Genomic DNA, 22,511 nt, shown 5'->3' with positions numbered 1-22,511 from the left:
CTCCATGTTTCTCAAAACGCTTTTGGAGACCCGGTTCTAAGCTGTAAAGCATGCCGCACTGAACGAGGGAGTAATCATCAGCACGCTGCTGCCAAGCGTTCATAACGTCTTGGTTCTCAGGGATTGGTGCTTCACCTAGCGGTGCTTCTAAGACATAATCTTTCTTGGCTGCTATGAGGATGATCGTCAGGTTCCGGACCCAGTCCGTATAGTTGCTGCCATCATCTTTCAGCTTGGTTTTCTCTAGGAACGCGTTGAAATTGAGGACAACGTGGGCCATTTGATCTACAATACATAGTGTAAAGATTTTTAGACTAAGTTCATGATAATTAAGTTCATATAATCAAATTATTTAATGAACTCCCACTCAGATAGACATCCCTCTAGTTATCTAAGTGAAACATGATCCGAACTCAACTAGGCCGTGTCCGATCATCACGTGAGACGGACTAGTCAAGATCGGTGAACATCTCCATGTTGATCGTATCTTCTATACGACTCATGCTCGACCTTTCGGTCCTCCGTGTTCCGAGGCCATGTTTGTACATGCTAGGCTCGTCAAGTCAACCTAAATGTATTGCGTGTGTTCCGAGGCCATGTCTGTACATGCTAGGCTCGTCAACACCCGTTGTATTCGAACGTAAGAATCTATCACACCCGATCATCACGTGGTGCTTCGAAACGACGAACCTTCGCAACGGTGCACAGTTAGGGTGAACACTTTCTTGAAATTATTATAAGGGATCATCCTATTTGCTACCGTCGTTCTAAGCAAATAAGATGCAAAAACATGATAAACATCACATGCAATCAAATAGTGACATGATATGGCCAATATCATCATGCTCCTTTGATCTCCATCTTCGGGGCACCATGATCATCTTCGTCACCGGCACGACACCATGATCTCCATCATCATGATCTCCATCATTGTGTCTTCATGAAGTTGTCACGCCAACGATTACTTCTACTTCTATGGCTAACCGTTTAGCAACAAAGTAAAGTAAATTACATGGCGTTATTCAATGACACGCAGGTCATGCAAAATAATAAAGACAACTCCTATGGCTCCTGCCGGTTGTCATACTCATCGACATGCAAGTCGTGATTCCTATTACAAGAATATGATCAATCTCATACATCACATATATCATTCATCACATCTTCTGGCCATATCATATCACATATATCACTTGCTGCAAAAACAAGTTAGACGTCCTCTAATTGTTGTTGCAAGTTTTTACGTGGTTTGTAGGTTTCTAGCAAGAACGATTTCTTACCTACGTATGACCACAACGTGATTTGCCAATTTCTATTTACCCTTCATAAGGACCCTTTTCATCGAATCCGTTCCGACTAAAGTAGGAGAGACAGACACCCGCTAGCCACCTTATGCAACTAGTGCATGTCAGTCGGTGGAACCTGTCTCACGTAAGCGTACGTGTAAGGTCGGTCCGGGCCGCTTCATCCTACAATGCCGCCGAAACAAGAAACGACTAGTAGCGGCAAGAAGAATTGGCAACATCAACGCCCACAACTTCTTTGTGTTCTACTCGTGCATAGTAACTACGCATAGGCCTGGCTCATGATGCCACTGTTGGGAATCGTAGCATAATTTTAAAATTTTCCTAGGCTCACCAAGATGCATCTATGGAGTCTACTAGCAACGAGGGAAGGGAGTGCATCTACATACCGTTGTAGATCGCGAGCGAAAGCGTTCCAATGAACGTGGATGACGGAGTCGTACTCGCCGTGATCCAAATCACCGATGACCGAGTGCCGAACGTACGGCACCTCCGCGTTCAACACACGTACGGTGCAGCGACGTCTCCTCCTTTCTTGATCCAGCAAGGGGGGAGGAGAGGTTGATGGAGATCCAACAGCACGACGGCGTGGTGGTGGATGTAGTGGCTCTTCGGCAGGGCTTCGCCGAGCTTCTGCGCGAGAGAGAGAGAGGTGTTGCAGGGGAGGAGGGAGGCGCCAAAGGCTGTCGTCTGCTGCCCTCCCTCCCCCCCCCCTTTATATAGGCCCCCAAGGGGGGTGCGCAGCCCTAGGAGATGGGATCTCCAAGGGGGGCGGCGGCCAAGGGGGGAAGGGGTTGCCTTGCCCCCCAAGGCAAGGGGGAACTCCCCCCCCCCTAGGGTTCCCAACCCTAGGCGCATGGGGGGGAGGCCCAAAGTGGCGCCCCAGCCCATTAGGGGCTGGTTCCCCTCCACTTTCAGCCCACGGGGCCCTCCGGGACAGGTGGCCCCACCCGGTGGACCCCCGGGACCCTTCCGGTGGTCCCGGTACAATACCGATAACCCCCGAAACTTTCCCGGTGGCCAAAACTGGACTTCCTATATATAATTCTTCACCTCCGGACCATTCCGGAACCTCTCGTGACGTCCGGGATCTCATCCGGGACTCCGAACAACTTTCGGGTTTCCGCATACATATATCTCTACAACCCTAGCGTCACCGGACCTTAAGTGTGTAGACCCTACGGGTTCGGGAGACATGCAGACATGACCGAGACGCCTCTCCGGTCAATAACCAACAGCGGGATCTGGATACCCATGTTGGCTCCCACATGTTCCACGATGATCTCATCGGATGAACCACGGTGTCGAGGATTCAATCAATCCGTATGCAATTCCCTTTGTCAATCGGTATGTTACTTGCCCGAGATTCGATCGTCGGTATCCCAATACCTTGTTCAATCTCGTTACCGGCAAGTCTCTTTACTCGTACCGCAATGCATGATCCCGTGACTAACGCCTTAGTCACATTGAGCTCATTATGATGATGCATTACCGAGTGGGCCCAGAGATACCTCTCCGTTTACACGGAGTGACAAATCCCAGTCTCGATCCGTGCCAACCCAACAGACACTTTCGGAGATACCCGTAATGCACCTTTATAGTCACCCAGTTACGTTGTGACGTTTGGCACACCCAAAGCACTCCTACGGTATCCGGGAGTTGCACGATCTCATGGTCTAAGGAAAAGACACTTGACATTGGAAAAGCTCTAGCAAACGAAACTACACGATCTTTTATGCTATGCTTAAGTTGGGTCTTGTCCATCACACCATTCTCCTAATGATGTGATCCCGTCATCAATGACATCCTATGTCCATAGTCAGGAAACCATGACTATCTGTTGATCAACGAGCTAGTCAACTAGAGGCTTACTAGGGACAGGTTGTGGTCTATGTATTCGCACATGTATTACGATTTCCGGACAATACAATTATAGCATGAATAAAAGACTATTATCATGAACACAGAAATATAATAATAACCATTTATTATTGCCTCTAGGGCATATTTCCAACAATTATATTATCTGTTTTGGATGTTTAATGGGCTTTATTATGCACTTTTATATTATTTTTGGGACTAACCTATTAACTGAAGGCCCAGTGCAAATTGCTGGTTTTTTTGCCTGTTTTAGTGTTTCGCAGAAAAGAATATCAAACAGAATCCAAACGGAATGAAACCTTCGCGAGGATCATTTTTGGAACAAACGCAATCCAGGAGACTTGGAGTGGATGTCAAGGAAGCAACGAGGCGGCCACGAGGTAGGAGGGGGCGCCCAGGGGGGTAGGCGCGCCCCCCACCCTCGTGGGCCCCTCGTGGCTCCACCGACCTACTTCTTTTGCCTATATATACTCATATACCCTGAAAACATCGAGGAGCACCACGAAACCCTATTTCCACCGCCGCAACCTTCTGTACCCGTGAGATCCCATCTTGGGGCCTTTTCCGGCACTCTGCCAGAGGGGGAATCGATCATGGAGGGCTTCTACATCAACACCATAGCCTCTCCGATGATGTGTGAGTAGTTTACCACAGACCTTCGGGTCCATAGTTATTAGCTAGATGCCTTCTTCTCTCTCTTTGGATCTCAATACAAAGTTCTCCTCGATTCTCTTGGAGATCTATTCGATGTAATTCTTTTTGCGGTGTGTTTGTCGAGATCCGATGAATTGTGGGTTTATGATCAAGATTATCTATGAACAATATTTGATTCTTCTCTGAATTCTTATATGCATGATTTGATATCTTTGCAAGTCTCTTCGAATTATCAGTTTGGTTTGGCCTACTAGATTGATCTTTCTTGCAATGGGAGAAGTGCTTAGCTTTGGGTTCAATCTTGCGGTGTCCTTTCCCAGTGATAGCAGGGGCAGCAAGGCACATATTGTATTGTTGCCATCGAGGATAAAAAGATGGGGTTTATATCATATTGCTTGAGTTTATACCTCTACATCATGTCATATTGCCTAATGCGTTACTCTGTTCTTATGAACTTAATACTCTAGATGCATGCTAGATAGCGGTCGACGTGTGGAGTAATAGTAGTAGATGCAGAATCGTTTTGGTCTACTTGCCACGGACGTGACGCCTATATACATGATCATGCCTAGATATTCTCATAATTATGCGCTTTTCTATCAATTGCTCGACAGTAATTTGTTCACCCACCGTAGATTATGCTATCTTGAGAGAAGCCACTAGTGAAACCTATGGCCCCCGAGTCTATTTTCTATCATATTAATCTCCCATCAACTAGCTATTTCTGTCGCCGTTTATTTTGCAATCTTTACTTTTCAATCTATACAACAAAAATACCAAAAATATTTATCTTATTATCTTTATCAGATCTCACTTTTGCAAGTGGCCGTGAAGGGATTGACAACCCCTTTATCGCGTTGGTTGCAAGGTTCTTGATTGTTTGTGCAGGTACGAGGGATTTGCGTGTAGTCTCCTACTGGATTGATACCTTGGTTCTCAAAAACTGAGGGAAATACTTACGCTACTTTGCTGCATCACCCTTTCCTCTTCAAGGGAAAACCAATGCATGCTCAAGAGGTAGCATCGAGACGGCCCTTATTGACTTAGGGCGCCTCGCCTTCCGTCGCCCCTTTGGCCCGCTTGAGGTGGCCGCTTGGGATGCTCTCCTCCAGGACATCGCCCTTCTCCCGATGGATGTCGAGGGCGCCCCTGACTCCATCTCTTGGCGACTGGAGCCTCCGGCTACTTCTCCACTAAGTCCCTTTACTCGGCCATCGCCCCTTCGTCGGCCCCCGAGCCCTTTAGCCTGATTTGGGACATTCGCCTACCTCTGGCAGTGGATCCGGGGCTGCCTCCCTTCTCGGGTTGAAGTCCTTAAGCGTAATGGACCTGGAGATGGGATTTGCCCCCGGTGCAGCACGGTGGAGGATGCTAACCACATCTTCTTCTCTTACTCCACAGCCCAGTTCCTTTGGTCCGGTTTCCGCGGGACGGTCGGTGGACAGTGGTGCAACACCAACTTCCCAGACTTGCTTGCTGAAATCCACGCCCCCCCCCCCCCGCTACCGCCATATTAGATGGCTATGCGTTGGGGTCCTTGCCTGGATGCTTTGGACCATCCGCAATAAGCTTGTGATTCAGAAAGTTCCTCTTCGACGTGCGACTGACGCGATCTTCAAAATGTGTGGTTACTTGCAGCTCTGGCGGCCGCTTAGCCGCCCACAGGACCGGGACGCCATCAACACTCTCCTCACCGACCTTCGATCGATGGCCTTCCGCTTGGCGCCCCCGCTGCCGCCTCCTCCTCCGGAGCCCGACTAGTCCTGGTGTTTGGGCTGCTGTGTGTGAGAGTTTTTTCTGTTTTCAGGCTTGTTGAGTTGTGCCCTCGGCATTAACCCTTTGCCACCTCTTTCTGTGTGAGACTTGTGTGTGTATGTGAACCTTGTTGGAAGTTTGGCTTGGGCGGTTTGCTTTATAATATAAAGCGGGGCGAAAGCCTTTTTCGGTAAAGCAAACTTAGTTTCTAGTCTTCCACAACGTCCAACAAATAGCGACCCCTTCAATTACCACCAGAGCTCTCTAGTTCTTGGTGAAAGTCCGATCGCAAGCTCCAACAAGATCAAAAATATCATAAGGGTTTCTACCAAGGTTAAAGGCACAAACCACCACCTGCCAAATCAGTTTGGCTAGGTTGCATTCAAAAATAAATGTTTAATGCTCTCTTTCTTCTCAAAGAAATGACACTGATCATTGCATGCCCAACCTCTTTTGAGAAGAATATCCTTAGTCGGGATGAGAATGGATTTTCTCCCATGCACGGGAGGTTCCGTGCATGATCCGGCCATGGTCAAACGTACTATCTAATGCTTTCCCTTGACACACTACAAGAAATATGGTAATCTGTGACTGCCCTTGTCTGTCACCGAGAGCCTAGAAACTGTCATCAATGACCGTCGGTGACGATGAGCGTGTCCATCATGTATATCGCGTCATAATTTGTCCACCCGACCAACCATGACGGATTTTTCGTCTGTCATGGATTTAGGCCAAATTATGACGGTCATTTACCGTCATCGATCGGCCCCCAAGCCCGCCCGGCCCGCCCCAGGCCTGGGCCTCTGTGACAGACATTTCCGTCACGGATTTACATGATGACGTGGCATCAACACTCCAGTCTGGGTCTGATGTGGCGCCGCCTGGGCCCATGTAGCCTTCAGCCCAGTAAGTTTTGGCCCATTTGTTTTGGTTCGAACTATTTTTTTCACTGTTTATGTTAGCCATTTCCGGTGGTCCAACAAGCACATCAGCCCATTAATCTTATGCGCCAGTTATGTTTTTTTTACCTAGAATATGTTTCCAGTCCTACTTCATCCGGCCCATCAATGTTAGGTTTACCCAACGAAGCCCATTTGTAATTTTTACACGAAACAATTTAGCACTGACAACTATTCATAATTTGTATACAAATATTAAGACAGAAAAGAGGCACAGCATTACAAAGCACAAGTCACATTACACAGGTACTGGTCCTCCATGACACATCCAGCATAGCATTCAGCTTACATCTCGAGATCCACTAACCATCAAGCACCAACATGGAACTAGTTTGCATCGAACAGTATGCAGTTTGCATAAAAAAAGGCTGACAAAATAACAAGCTAGGTTCCACCAGCATATCCCACATTCATATAGCTTCCAGCAGCTTTTTGGACAAACAACTTACCCTTCAGCTGATCTTGATGGCATCTGACTTAGCAATAAGTCTAGTTTTGCATCCATCTCAGCTTGCTTCTTCCTGTTCTCCTCGTCTCGCTTCATGTACTCCTCATCTTGCCTGGCCCTTTCTTCTTCAGATTCCTTCAACTTCTTGGTCAAGGTGTCAACACGCGCCCAAAGCTCAACATTCATCTTCTACGCTGCCAATTATACTTCACGGTTGATAGCACTGGATCTCACCTGGACGTGTTGGATCCCCACATGCTGAAGAAACCTCGGCTTCTTAGTGTGCTTAGCAAGCACTTCAGCTACAGCTTCGGTTGCCGCCTCAGTTGCAGAGCTCGATTCCTGACCATCTTCTGTAGGATTAGGAACCTTCTTTATACAATACCCCATCCATACATCTAGGAATTATACGTCCACGTTAATAGTGATACATGGGCCCAGTAATGCAAAAGTCCACTCTATCTATACAAAAGCTAGCATTTTATGTTCTTATGAGATATTAACTCGTTGATATCTTTTGAATATAGATTCCAAATTAAAATATTTTTCTATATTTAAATTCCTAACGACATGATCTTTAAAACAAGATCAATATTTAATATACTTTAAATGAGTTTAAAATCCATGAACATATTTCACTCATTTTAAAAAAAACTGACTTGAATCATTTAAGAAAATACTTAACTCATTTAAAATAATTGATTACTATAAAATGTTGATTTTACTCATTGTAAACACTGCTTTTACTCATTTAAAAAACTAATTTTGATTAATTAAAAAATCACTAATTTTAAAAAATCACTCATTTCTTATTTGTATTTCACTCATTACAAATTCATTTTAAAAACTACTTTAATCATTAGTTCAAATATACAAAAACTTCAAAAAAAATGAGCTTTGATTTTAAAGATATGAACCATCTAAATTGTGAAAAGGAAGACTGAAAATGGTGGATTTGAGAGGAAGAGAGGAGAGGTATTGTCAGACATGTGTCATATTCCGTTGTGAGCAGGAAGAGAGAGAAAGCGAGACACATGCATGGCATAAAATGGATTGGTGACTGACATGATACGATGCTATATTAATGCGAACGGCATAGTCTATACGTATACAACGAAGCATATTTTGCATGCACTTGGATCTCCGACATAACCAACGATGGATGCATGCACCGAACCTCCCGTGCATGGGAGAATCACTTTTCTCTTAGTCAGGATACTATCTTTCAGCGTCAAGCACAAAAAGATTTTAATCTTATGTAGCATCTTCAGCTTGCAGATAAATCTTTATCCCACCAAAGCACAAGCTTTCAAATGCAAGTATAGCTCTTTCACCACAAAATTGTCATTGTTATTTAAGGTCCAAGAGACTCCATATTTACTGCAACATAACTCCACCTCATCCAACAACCTTTTTAGTTCAATCCACTGTCGCTCGAGTTCTCCTAAATTCAAACTCACTCCATTAATTCTCTATTCTTAGCATACTGGACAATGATAAATTTGTTAAAGGAGATATATAGCATATAACTTAGGGAACCTCTAAGCTAAAGTCATATCTTCCAGCCAAACATCCTCCCAAAAAAGAGTGTTTGCTCCATCTCCCAACACTCTTCTCGCCCGAGATCGGAATGCATGGTTAACATTCATTAACCCTTGTTAGAACTGTGAACCACCAGCATCAGCTGACCACCCAGACAAAGTCTTATCCTGCAGATATTTTGCCTCCAACATATTTTGCAAGAGCCCGTCAGTTTTTTCCAATTTTCACAGTCATTTCGTTAACAAGCATTGACTCGTAATCTCCAAATTTATTCCAATCTTAGTCAGAAAACTTGGCCTCCCCCTGCCATATCATCAAATCCACTCCTAAAACGGCCTCAAGGTTAAAAACGACTGGGATTACAAAGCATAAGGTGTAGACGTTAGGGATTTGAAGTTGGGGGGCGGGTTCGTTTCTAACGAGCTCTACAACATCAAGGTTTAATAGAGTTCACTACCGCTAGTCCGCTGGAGCTCCTGGCCATGGGCCTTGTCCAATGGGTCCGGCTCGCACAACGCTGTAGTGAGATGAGGTGACGGGAAGGACGAGGGGTCGCACCGCTAGCAGCCCCTGCCCAACGTTGAGGCATGTCTTGTTGCAGCGCCCACGGAGGTGCAATTCCTCGGATCGGCCTCTAAATGGTGCAGCTTCCTCAATGATGCAGGATGATGCTTGTGCATGTTGGCTTCCCTTCCCAAACCCGCAGCAATAGACCAACGGGAGAGACCGGCGAGGCTGCCGTATCGGCCATCGGCAACGTAAATGTCATAGAGGAATCGCCCTTTCCGCTAATATCGGATCTGGCGGTTTCTTTCATTTTGCCATCCCCATGTTAAGGCAATTTAATTTGTTGGTCCGCAATGACGCGCCATTTGTAGTCTGGAAGTATAAAAATCTCAAAATCTAACATAAGTCAGTTGTAACACATCGAAAATTCACTTAATCTATCGAGACATTCATGCAATTTAGAAGGAGAATTGCATCTATGTTCTTTAGACTAGAGAAGAGAGCATAATCACAAACCATTTTTTAGGGGTAACAAATCAGTTTAACTAAAGCGACGTAATCAATAGTTGACCACACATATAAACGCACGTGATGACGTACATTGCCTGAGAGTGCCCTTCATGCACTTCTATCCGAAGAAACACTGAACGTACAACTGATTGCAAAGTTTCCATCATTAGTTGCTGACTTTTTATGCATTGACTTCGCAACAACAATTTAAATAAAAACATATAGTATAACATAGTACGCATATATGCAGCATTAATAATTAAACAACACAAGCAACACAATGTCAACTTACGAATCACTTATTAGAGAGGGGGGGAAAGTACACATATATGCAGAAGTAGAAGATATGGTTCCCTCTCTGATACTCAGACCGTGACGCCATGGCAGATAGCAATGGGTCTAATGTACGGTAGTCCATAATCTCGTCTTTCTGCAAGAAAAAGATAATATCCTACAACTCTAAACGCAACTATAACTGAGAATGACAGCAAAAGAATATCTTTTTTTAGACGAGCAAAAGAATATCATTTTGTTGATATTTGGTGATATGTTTCCGGCTCTAATATCTTGGGCATTGTCTGGATAAACCTGTGTTGCAAAAACTGCGTGGCGCAAGAGCCCAAGGTTGATCTTTCTATCATCTAAAAAAGCAAGAAGGCACCAGTTCTGTAATAAGAGAGTGAATTTTGTGCTCCTGGGCTAGCTTGCACTCTTTTGTTAGTTTAGAAAATTTGGAAAACATATTTTCCAAGTTCCAAAAAATCCTGAAAAAAGTGTGGCATGCACCTGCAAGTTTTTGTGAGAGAATAGAAATTACTTCGTATTCTTCTATGCCCTCCTGGACTATATCACTTTTTGTGATCGCAAGATGATCTGCAAAAAAATTGTTATACTACTGAAATTTAGTCGTACTATGAAATACAAAGTAAATATCTATGATATATTCAAAAGAATTGCTACTACATAGTACTAGATGATTTCGCATGAACTCTGCCGGGAAGAGCTTTTTTATCCGTGGGAACAAAACCAAAAAACCGGCGGCTTTGTGCCACAGGCAGCGCATAGGGCCCACGAGACAGAGACGCTAACCAAGTCGTCCGTGTGCATACATTAGCAAGCAGCTTTGTTGTTTAAGCCATCAGCTTTGCTATACGACACGAGTGGGCGGACGGCGACGTTGGCGAAGAAGACGAGAGCAGGGCAGGCACCCAGCTAGCTAGCCGGCAATGGCGCTGCCGGCGCCGAGGTGGCTCCGGCGGGAGGTGCTCGTGGGCCTCGCGCTCGGGCAGTTCGTCTCGCTGCTCATCACCTCCACCGGCTTCTCCTCCTCCGAGCTCGCCCGCCGAGGTACGTACGCCCGGCCGGACAGCCGGTGCGCCGCCGTCTACTCCGCTGTCCCTCTGCAATACCATTTTGCCTGGTCTAGTTATGAATTTTCTTGGTATTTGGCATTAGTTAGGACCTGGCTTGACAGGGAATTGCCTCTGTCACCATTCATAATTTCGTGACAACATGTAATGAATTCTAGCACGCCACTCTGAAAGAACGTCTGAACAAAAGGAACAATTATTGGTTCCAGTTCTCATGTGTTTCGGCCCAAAAGAAAAATTCTAGTGTAACACGAGCATTTGGCTCATCGCTTATTCTCATTTGCTTCTGTTCTCTGCTCCTCTGTGAGCAAAAATGGAAGATGGTTAAACTGTGAGTGGAGGCTTGCAGTGTTATGATCATGTCTGCATTTTTCAGGCGTCAACGCGCCGACGTCGCAGTCCCTGCTCAACTACATCCTCCTCGCGCTTGTCTACGGAGGAATTATGATCTACAAACGGCAACTTCTGACGGTACGTCTCGGTGCGGCCTTTTACTGTCCAAAAGAGATGCTCCGATGCTAACTTGGTTCAGATTTTAATCCTGACAAGTGAATAACAGCCATAATTTGCTATACCCAGCTCTTATGCTCTAGTAAAATGAAATCTCCAATAATCCTAGTGGATTTCCCTGATTTTGTTTTTGCGTGTGCGATGCGCGTTTAGTGCATCTAATCCCCCCTGCTGCCCAGGACAGGGATAGCTATGCCTATTCTGATTCTGCTGCTCTTCACAAGTTGTTCATGCTGTTCCTTCATCACCAAGCTGTCCTTGCGGCGAGACGCAACGATGCAAAAACCGTGAATGTTCCTATCAGCAGAACCCTGAAAACGAACGTTTTCTTCCACATTCTGTTTTCTGCAGGTGAAATGGTACTACTACTTGATCCTCAGCATCGTCGACGTGGAGGCTAACTACATCGGTACGACCGATGCACTTACCGTTACTGAGATGAATGATGTCCTCCCAGTTCCTTTAGTTTTTCATCACGATGTGTAATTAAGATGCTGAAATTTGCTTTGCATTGTTAACTGTTCATAAAAGTCGTGAAGGCTTACCAGTACACGTCCCTGACGAGCGTGATGCTCCTGGACTGCTGGGCGATCCCCTGCGTCCTCTTCCTCACCTGGATCTTCCTCAAGACCAAGTACGGGTTGAGGAAGCTGTTCGGCGTGGGGATCTGCGTGGCCGGCGTCGTGCTGGTGGTGTTCTCCGATGTGCACGCCTCTGAACGTAAATCAAGTAAGAACAATAATATCATACAACTATCACAATTGAGGGGATTACGCCGCTGGTAGCTTACAACTCCAACTCATGTAAATAGTTCTAACATCACATGATCTTGGAATGCCCTGCAGAAGGACCCAGCCCCTTGAAAGGCGATATGCTTGTCATCGCCGGGGCCACGCTTTACGCCGTCAGCAATGTCACCGAGGTATCAACGAAATCTCACCTGTCAGCGCAAGTGTATGTAATGGGTGAAAAATACATTGAAGGTTTTGTTTCTACAACATTTCAGGAGTATATTGTCAAGAAAAGCAGCAGGATTGAGGTGATTGCGATGCTAGGTGTTTTTGGAGCAATTATAAGCGGCATACAGATGTATCCTTTTGGCTTATCGCAATCACGAACTGTACTTTCTTCGGTAGTGCTTCAACTTAATTTCAAAGATAAGAGAAGCAAACTGTATTTTGTTGGCAGTCCGACATATGGAACTACATATCCATGTGAAGACTGAGGAGGCAGTGAAACCAGAAAGTTTTCGACTATAAATCTTACCGTTTCGCTGAACTTTATATTACCTAAAATGCATTTGGAAATTGGAATGCTACACCCTTGACATTACAACAGAAGCATTCTTGAGCGGGAAGAACTTAGATCAACGGAATGGAATGCCAGCGCAGTGAGTCTCCTGAGCTTCGTTCATTCTGATTTAGGGGCATTACAGTGAACCGACTACAGCCATAGACAAATATAAATTTTTAGGGACAATAGTAGTTTCTTTGTCTGAACTTCAGATTCTAACTAATAGTAGAACATGTTGGAATGTTGTTGGGCCATACAAAACCTTCCAAATCTTATCAGAGGTTACATGTTAAGCATCTTTCATCCAACTGACACTTCACAATATCCAAACTTTCAGTGGATGCCAGCAAATTTCAAGGCATTGCAGCATGCTATTAAACATTCACCACGGTGATCAATATTAATCAAAATTTTATAGTTTTTCACACTGGCTTTCTGTATCCTTTCAGGTGCTCCCTTTTATTGGATTTGCACTAGCAATGTTCCTGTTCTACTCCACAGTGCCTATTATCTTGAAGGTAGATCACTATCCTCTTGTTGTCAAGTTCATGACTGTCCTGATTTTTTATTTTTTTTGTAGAATTCAGTTCATATCTTGTTTGTTTCAGATATGCGGCGCAACCATGTTGAACCTATCGCTTCTGACCTCCGACATGTGGGCAGTTCTAATTCGTATCTTTGCTTACCATGAGAAGGTTTGTGCACAACAATTCTATCTTGCGACAAGAGATTTTTCTTTTCCGATTCCTGCTGAAAATTGAATTGTTTACTGTGAAATTCACGCGTTTCAAAAAGGCTCTAACTGAACCAATGGGCACAAATTTTGGTCACCTGCAGGTCGATTGGATGTACTTTGTTGCTTTCGCCGGCACTGCAATTGGTCTCATCATCTACTCATACAAGTACTGTCTCCTTCAGTTTGTGTTTCCCCCTAAACATTCATGATAGCTACTACCCGCATCTACCCTGACAGTGTCACAAGCTCACAACTGACCACTAGAACTATTGCAAGCAGGGGCTCCAGGGAGGCTGCCGAGGACACGGCGCAGGTCACAGGCGCAATTGATGAGGAGGCCACAACAGAGAACCACGGGGCGGAGCGAGTGCCCGGTGCCGGAGAAGATGATGGACCGGACACAAACAAGTCCCCGTCGGAAGCAGCTACCTCAAGGTAGCAGTCGACTGTCTGCTGCCAACTTGGCATGTGACTGAACATGTATAAAATAGGATTATGAGTTGACACAGGTTCACTGCACAGGGTGTATACTGGTTCATTCTACAATTGTTTTGTAAACATGGAGCAACAATGGTATTGGTAGTTTAATGATCTTTTGCTAATCACGAGGGGTTCAGAACTTTGTCGAATTGAAAAACTCAAGAAATCATTCCAGATTTAGCAAACGAAAGAAATCTGAACTGGACAGAAAATTCCGCACACCGGGACTGAACCATGAAAGGAACTCGCAATTCGAACCATCGCCAAAGATGATACTACAACAACAACAACAAAGTATTTAGCCCCAAACAAGTTGGGGTAGGCTAATCACCAAAGATGATACCGCGCAGAAAAAATGGATACACATCCAGTGATGAAAACCAGATTGCTAAAATAGCAGACATGTCTTGAACACTGATGGACTTGCTAACAAACCATTAATTAGTTGTTCTCACACTGTTTTCCTGACATAACTAGTATCGTGACAAGCCATCCACTGAACTAACAAAATCTAGAATTGTAACATGCCACTCACAAAAACTGCGTTAGTAACAAATATCTAGACATGGTGAAATGCCATATTTTTTCTATATGGTATCCAGGAAGCTTCAAACTGGTCATGAAACATAGATCATTGGTATTGACCTCAATCAGAGCTCACATCAACACCTCTTTTTGATAGGAATTCCTTTGCCTCCACAATATCCTGCATAGTTGGTCGAGCTCAAAGAATTACAAATGGGAAGAAACCAAACATGTGATCTACAGAAAACTTAAAAGTTCGGAAATCAGGTGGCTTGGTTTATTTGCAGTGACCATTATGAAAATTCATACAATGATACGCATAAGGTACAAATAAACTTATGAAGTTTTCAGAGTTTCTGTTCTTTTCTTTGTGCAGAATACCTTGAATCTCGTTATGCCAGCAGAAAAACAAGAGAAAAGGATATATAATAGACAGTGCACAGGTGTGAAACTAAAACGGGAAATAACAAAGGATGCAAGTTCTAGAGACTATTGGTTTTCAAAATGGAAATAAGACTGCGTAGACAAAACGGAAAATTAGGCTGCTAGGACTATGTCAGCTACCTGCTGTAGTAACACCGCTTCTTGAGGGCAGGTTGGGAAGAACATGAGCCCATATCCAACCATGAAAAGGCCGTAGCATCCAAGCGCCACTACCAAGTAGATGGGAAGCTATAACAACAAAAGCCAGATGCAATCATCTTAATTAAAAGGCGGGAAGCTATAACAACAAAAGCCAGATGCAAACATCTTAATTAAAAGGAGCCTCTCTTCTTCAAGACATTAGAAGTGACAAAAATTGATGACACTCACCAACCAAGTAAAACTGCGAGGGACTGTCGAGGTTTCAAGGAGCGCAACCCAGACGGCGGAGATTGCTGCCAGCACCGCGATGATCTTGAATATGTGCTTCATCTAGGGAACGCAGCGCTTGTCTGCCATCAATCAAAAGAGCAAATGAGAACTAGGGCGGCCAGTTTACGTCCTGATTTCCTAGAGCAGGCAGTAGACCGTCAGGTAAACTGTAGCAGCATCCATTATTTTCATATTTTGCCTACTGGCCGAACTGAGACACGATGTGTGTCACTGCCTCACTGGTACATGTACAATACAGTTTCTAGGAAATATAGTTGGTTAAGTTCTGAGCTAATTAATTAGATATATAACACAAAGAAACTCAAAGCGCATATCAAATCAATATGTCAGTGAGAGGCTTAGTAGCAAATTATACCATCTCTTATAGCCCAAAGGCTCACGTCCGTTCAGATGCTTGGTTGAAACCAAAGTATGGTTACGTGAAATTAAACGTTGACGCGGGATTTGATAGTGACACACTCGCAGCAACATTTGGAGCAGTTATCCGGGACCATAGGGGGAAATTTATAGCGGCTGCTAATGAAAAGATGGGACCTTTGCTTCGACTCGTTCACAGCAGAAGCAATTGCAGTGAGGTTTGGTTTGAATCTTGCTAATACCGTCGGATGCAGTAAGATTGAAGTGAATTCGGATAGCGTGGAGGTGGTGAATGCGTTGAGCCAAGGCTACTCTTCTTCAGTCGCTTCATCCATTATAGACGACTGTTATTTCATGTCATTAGGTTTTTCCCATGTGATTTATGATCATTGTAATAGGGAACGTAATCGAGTAGCTCATGAACTAGCAAGGTTAGCTAGGTTTTCTTCTCGAGTGTTTGGATGGATAACGCCCCTGATGAGGTTATCCCTTTACTTGTAAACGATGCTACTTTACTTATGAACGAATAAAGGAGAAGAAGTTTATAAAAAAAATTAGATATATAACACATTTGCAGTACATGATTACATTGGATTATACATAAACAAACTACACGCTTTAGCTATCTAGCAGAAATTGAATAGATGTCAAGATTGTAAATCTACAAAAAAAGATTATGTGCTGCCCATTAGAACAGGAACATGAATCCAACAACAATTGAGCACCAAAGTTACTCCCTAGCTGCAACCAGATCAAGAAATCGTACAAAAGCACTAATTCCATCAGAGGCAAAAGTGCAGACGCTAGTACACCAGGCGGATCTATCCAACCCAAGTTAACCAAGAATCAAGAGGAGACGGGGGAGGAGGGAGATCGCTTACGGGGCTGACGCCTGTGGACTGTGGTGGTGCTGACGGCGAGGAGTGAGATCTCGTCGACCTTGGGGTGGGAGACGGCGAGCTGTGACGAGGAGCCGAGGTTGAGGCGTCGGAGCTGGTTCGGGGGCGGAGGCGAGGGCGAGCCCGGAGGTGAAGCCGTCCCGCGCTGGATCCGCGTGTGGCTGCCCGGCTCGTACAGCGCTGGTGTCTCCCCGCGGCCGGCGACCGATGGGCAGAGGTGGTTGTCGGGGACGCGGCGACGGCGGCGAGGCTTTCTGGGCTCTGCTCGCTGCGGGGCCGGGCCTGCATGAAACGGATGCGGGCTCAGACCGTTGCAGAGTCGTTCGGATTGAGCCCATCAGCCCAGCAGGAAAAGAAGAAAATTTCCCTAAAAAAAGGAAAAGAAGAAAAAAAACTTATTTAGTTCTTTTTTCTGCGGGTGAGAAAAAAAACTTATTTAGTTCGGACAGGAAAAATCATAACCCTCCCCAGTCCCCCAAAATCCACCGCCATTGGATCGTGGACTGATCGATCGGACCCCATGGCCGCCGCCGCCGCCTTCCTCGAGGTCCGCGAGGGCGACGCCATCCCGAGCTCCGTCCTGCTTGACCTCTTCGGCCGCCTCGGCCCCGCCCGCAACGCCACCACCGCCACGTCCACGACCAGCACCGGCCATCCCATCGCGGTGACCCTCTGCGGCGCGCGCCCGCCGGTCCTCTCGCACTTCTTCGTCGACTCCGCCGCGTGCCCGGAGCCCGACGGCCTGTCCCTGGCACCCAAGGTCGTCAGCACGGACGCCGACCTGGTCCTCCTTCGCGTCCCTGTAACACATCACAAAGCCTGACCTCGCGGCTGCAGAAGGTACAGATGATGAATCCCTTGGGAAAACTGAGGTCCAATATTCGAATGTTTGTGATCAATCAAGTGAAAGGGAAACTGAGTTTGATTATTGAAGGTGTTTATGGAATTAAGACTTGAGATTCATGCGTTTTCAAGCCTGACCTGACCAGCTGGGACAACCAATTGATTTGAATGTTTGAAGAATGATGTACACTATTTATTTTCTTTGTTTCCAAATATAAGACTCTTTAGAGATTTCAATACAAACTAGTACATACGAAGCAAACTATGCAGATCTAGACTTTAAAATGTATATATATACATTTAAAAGCTCAATGGAGTTCATAATTGTCTAACGTTCTATTTATATGACGCTTGGAACATGGAGTCTGAACTTCAAACCTCAGCTTCGAGTAAGACTACCCACAGTGAAAGTAACTTCAGCAGTAACATAAACTCCAACTCACCACATTTGCTTATGTGGCAATGATTTAATGGGGAGAGAGATGAATCGAGTAACCGAGCTAGTTACTCATACTATGACTAATATCGCACATACTAAGACAAGATGAATCTACAATCTAATATATTAAGTGTTGCATGACACCACACATATGTTACTCCCACTATGGAGGTAGTAACATAGACTAGTAACATATGCATGTTACTGCTCGAAGTTACTCTCCACTGTGAGTAGTCTAACCACCTGGGCTAACCTCATGGTTTTGTCAGAGCTTTGTGTTGTTGTTTATTTCATCTCTTGAGCGTCACAGTGAGAATATACAATACCTCCTCTAGAATTCGAGTTTCAAACAACATTTTTTACTCCCAGGATCAAAATTACCACTATGTTTGTACTTAAGTTATCTGGTTTGTAATGCGTAAATTATTATGCTATTCACAGAGAAGTTACCGGAGCTATGTTTCAACAACTTTCTGGGGTCAAAGTTCAAGTCTCGATTATAAAAACAACAAACAAAATCATTGTTTGTCTAGTTTGGTTGTTTTTGTTCAACTAAGGAACCACAACGAATAGTAGACCCCAACCATTGAATTTGGTGAGAATCACCGACATCCACCTTGTCCCCAAGTCATCATGTAAAATATCCTCTTGCAACTAAATCTCATCACATGGAACACATGAGACAAAAAGAAAAAGACCGAAGTTCAAATTCTATAGGTGGCATAGTATTCGTTTCTCTCGATAACCATTCAACGTTGGACATGGATACAAGTACAACACACCCCATCACTTCATCGCAACAAGTGGCTTAGTCCGAGTGGTTGCTACCCCTTCTCACAATCCTTGAGGTCTGGAGTTTTATTCTAGCACCCAATACTTAATCTTTGTTGATGCAGGAATCAGCACAAAGCGGCCGCGTGCGCATCATCAGCCCACATCGTGCCCCACTTCTTGCTTAGTGTGAACGGTCGACGAAAATTGTGGCGCGACGACTTCCGAGTCATTCAAAACAGTAGCAAAAAAGAGTAGTTCAACAATTAACTTTTTAGAATTTTAATGTGTTTGACATGAACAAATACTAGTAAAAATTTATAAACCATAGTATCATCAATCCGTGTTTTTTAATATAGTATTTGAAAGAGGTCATGACTTCTTCTTTTCTAAAGCAAACCGAGAAATTATGTGGTATTTAGAAGTTGAAGTATTCCACCGGAGGCAGTGGCGGAGCCAAGGGAGGATGAGCAGGGGCCAGCCCCCCTGAAGGAAATATGCCCTAGAGGCAATAATAAAGTTATTATTTATTTCCTTATTTCATGATAAATGTTTATTATTCATGCTAGAATTGTATTAACCGGAAGCATAATACATGTGTGAGTACATAGACAAACAGAGTGTCACTAGTATGCCTCTACTTGACTAGCTCGTTGATCAAAGATGGTTATGTTTCCTACCATAGACATGAGTTGGCATTTGATTAACGGGATCACATCATTAGGAGAATGATGTGATTGACTTGACCCATTCCGTTAGCTTAGCACTCGATCGTTTAGTATGTTGCTACTGCTTTCTTCATGACTTATACATGTTCCTATGACTATGAGATTATGCAACTCCCGTTTACCGGAGGAACACTATGTGTGCTACCAAACGTCTCAACGTAACTGGGTGATTATAAAGGTGCTCTACAGGTGCTTCCAAAGGTACTTGTTGGGTTGGCGTATTTCGAGATTAGGATTTGTCACTCCGATTGTCGGAGAGGTATCTCTGGGCCCACTCAGTAATGCACATCACTATAAGCCTTACAAGCATTATAACTAATGAGTTAGTTGCGGGATGATGTATTACGGAACGAGTAAAGAGACTTGCCACTAACGAGATTGAACTAGGTATTGAGATACCGACGATCGAATCTCGGGCAAGTAACATACCGATGACAAAGGGAACAACGTATGTTGTTATGCGGTTTGACCGATAAAGATCTTTGTAGAATATGTGGGAGCCAATATGAGCATCCAGGTTTCGCTATTGGTTATTGACCGGAGACGTGTCTCGGTCATGTCTACATTGTTCTCGAACCCGTAGGGTCCGCACGCTTAAAGTTCGATGACGGTTATATTATGAGTTTATGTGTTTTGATGTATCGAAAGTAGTTCGGAGTCCCGGATGAGATAGGGGACATGACGAGGAGTCTCGAAATGGTTGAGACGTAAAGATTGATATATTGGACGACTATATTCGGACATCGGAAAGGTTCCTAGTGGTTCGGGTATTTTTCGGAATACCGGGGAGTTACGGGAATACGGGGGAAGAAGTATATGGGCCTTATTGGGCTTTAGGGGAGAGGGAGAGGTAATCCCCCCCCCATTGACTAGTCCGAATTGGACTAGGGGGAGGGGCAGCGCCCCCTCCTTCCTTCTCTTCCCTCTTCCCTTTCCTTGACTCCTACTCCTACTACTTGGAAGGGGGGAATCCTACTCCCGGTGAGAGTAGGACTCCTCCTAGGGCGCGCCATAGAGAGGGCCGGCCCTCCCCCTCCTCCACTCCTTTATATACGGGGAGGGGGCACCCCTTGGAGACACAGCAATTGATCTCTTGATCTCTTAGCCGTGTGCGGTGCCCCCCTCCACCATAATCCACCTCGATTATATCGTAGCGGTGCTTAGGCGAAGCCCTGCGTCGGTAGAACATCATCATCGTCACCACGCCGTCGTGCTGACGGAACTCTCCCTCAAAGCTCGGCTGGATCGGAGTTCGAGGGACGTCATCGAGTTGAACGTGTGCAGAACTCGGAGATGCCGTGCGTTCGGTACTTGATCGGTCGGATCGTGAAGACGTACGACTACATCAACCGCGTTGTGCTAACGCTTCCGCTTTCGGTCTACGAGGGTACGTAGACAACACTCTCCCCTCTCGTTGCTATGCATCACCATGATCTTGCGTGTGCGTAGGAAATTTTTTGAAATTACTGCGTTCCCCAACAGTGGCATCCGAGCCTGGTTTTATGCGTAGATGTCATATGCACGAGTAGAACACAAGTGAGTTGTGGGCGATATAAGTCATATTGCTTACCAGCATGTCATACTTTGGTTCGGCAGTATTGTTGGATGAAGCGGCCCGGACCGACATTACGCGTACGCTTACGCGAGACTGGTTCTACCGACGTGCTTTGCACACAGGTGGCTGGCGGGTGTCAGTTTCTCCAACTTTAGTTGAACCGAGTGTGGCTACGCCCGGTCCTTGAGAAGGTTAAAACAACACTAACTTGACGAACTATCGTTGTGGTTTTGATGTGTAGGTAAGAACGGTTCTTGCTCAGCCCGTAGCAGCCACGTAAAACTTGCAACAACAAAGTAGAGGACGTCTAACTTGTTTTTGCAGGGCATGTTGTGATGTGATATGGTCAAGACATGATGCTAAATTTTATTGTATGAGATGATCATGTTTTGTAACCGAGTTATCGGCAACTGGCAGGAGCCATATGGTTGTCGCTTTATTGTATGCAATGCAATCGCCCTGTAATGCTTTACTTTATCACTAAGCGGTAGCGATAATCGTAGAAGCATAAGATTGGCGAGACGACAACGATGCTACGATGAAGATCAAGGTGTCGCGCCGGTGACGATGGTGATCATGACGGTGCTTCGGAGATGGAGATCACAAGCACAAGATGATGATGGCCATATCATACCACTTATATTGATTGCATGTGATGTTTATCTTTTATGCATCTTATCTTGCTTTGATTGACGGTAGCATTATAAGATGATCCCTCACTAAATTATCAAAGTATAAGTGTTCTCCCTGAGTATGCACCGTTGCGAAAGTTCTTCGTGCTGAGACACCACGTGATGATCGGGTGTGATAGGCTCTACGTTCAAATACAACGGGTGCAAAATAGTTGCACACGCGGAATACTCAGGTTAAGCTTGACGAGCCTAGCATATAACAGATATGGCCTCGGAACACGGAGACCGAAAGGTCGAGCGTGAATCATATAGTAGATATGATCAACATAGTGATGTTCACCGTTGAAACTACTCCATCTCACGTGATGATCGGACATGGTTTAGTTGATATGGATCACGTGATCACTTAGAAGATTAGAGGGATGTCTATCTAAGTGGGAGTTTTAAGTAATATGATTAATTGAACTTAAATTTATCATGAACTTAGTCCTGATAGTATTTTGCAAATTATGTTGTAGATCAATAGCTCGCGTTGTTGCTTCCCTGTGTTTATTTTGATATGTTCCTAGAGAAAAATTATGTTGAAAGATGGATCCGTGATCTGAGGATTATCCTCATTGCTGCACAGAAGAATTATGTCCTTGATGCACCGCTAGGTGACAGACCTATTGCAGGAGCAGATGCAGACGTTATGAACATTTGGCTAGCTCAATATGATGACTACTTGATAGTTTAGTGCACCATGCTTAACGGCTTAGAATCGGGACTTCAAAGACGTTTTGAACTTCATGGACCATATGAGATGTTCCAGGAGTTGAAGTTAATATTTCAAGCAAATACCCGAGTTGAGAGATATGAAGTCTCCAACAAGTTCTATAGCTAAAAGATGGAGGAGAATAGCTCAAGCAGTGAGCATATGCTCAGATTGTCTGGGTAC

The 22,511-nt window shown here is 44.8% G+C and overlaps 2 protein-coding genes across 2 annotated transcripts; one reads left to right on the top strand and one right to left on the bottom strand.

Annotated features, from left to right (window-relative positions):
- Positions 1-10,629: 10,629 nt before the first annotated feature.
- On the top strand, positions 10,630-14,074 carry LOC123122155 (solute carrier family 35 member F1). The gene is made up of 11 exons (XM_044542294.1): positions 10,630-10,907; positions 11,307-11,401; positions 11,792-11,849; positions 11,972-12,169; positions 12,286-12,362; positions 12,447-12,529; positions 12,779-12,830; positions 13,183-13,251; positions 13,342-13,428; positions 13,571-13,635; positions 13,749-14,074. The coding sequence occupies exons 1-11, from the start codon at positions 10,787-10,789 to the stop codon at positions 13,906-13,908; spliced, it is 1,065 nt and encodes a 354-aa protein (XP_044398229.1). The 5' UTR covers positions 10,630-10,786; the 3' UTR covers positions 13,909-14,074.
- A 103-nt stretch (positions 14,075-14,177) lies between these two features.
- On the bottom strand, positions 14,178-16,885 carry LOC123122156 (dolichol-phosphate mannose synthase subunit 3). The gene is made up of 4 exons (XM_044542295.1): positions 16,589-16,885; positions 15,288-15,409; positions 15,039-15,146; positions 14,178-14,655 (listed from the first exon to the last, which is right to left on the bottom strand). The coding sequence occupies exons 2-4, from the start codon at positions 15,387-15,389 to the stop codon at positions 14,596-14,598; spliced, it is 270 nt and encodes an 89-aa protein (XP_044398230.1). The 5' UTR covers positions 15,390-15,409; positions 16,589-16,885; the 3' UTR covers positions 14,178-14,595.
- Positions 16,886-22,511: the final 5,626 nt, after the last annotated feature.

Source organism: Triticum aestivum, chromosome 5D (assembly GCF_018294505.1).
Source record: "Triticum aestivum cultivar Chinese Spring chromosome 5D, IWGSC CS RefSeq v2.1, whole genome shotgun sequence".
In the NCBI taxonomy this organism is placed as follows: Eukaryota; Viridiplantae; Streptophyta; class Magnoliopsida; order Poales; family Poaceae; genus Triticum; species Triticum aestivum.
This window is presented reverse-complemented; position numbering and strand designations above follow the sequence as displayed.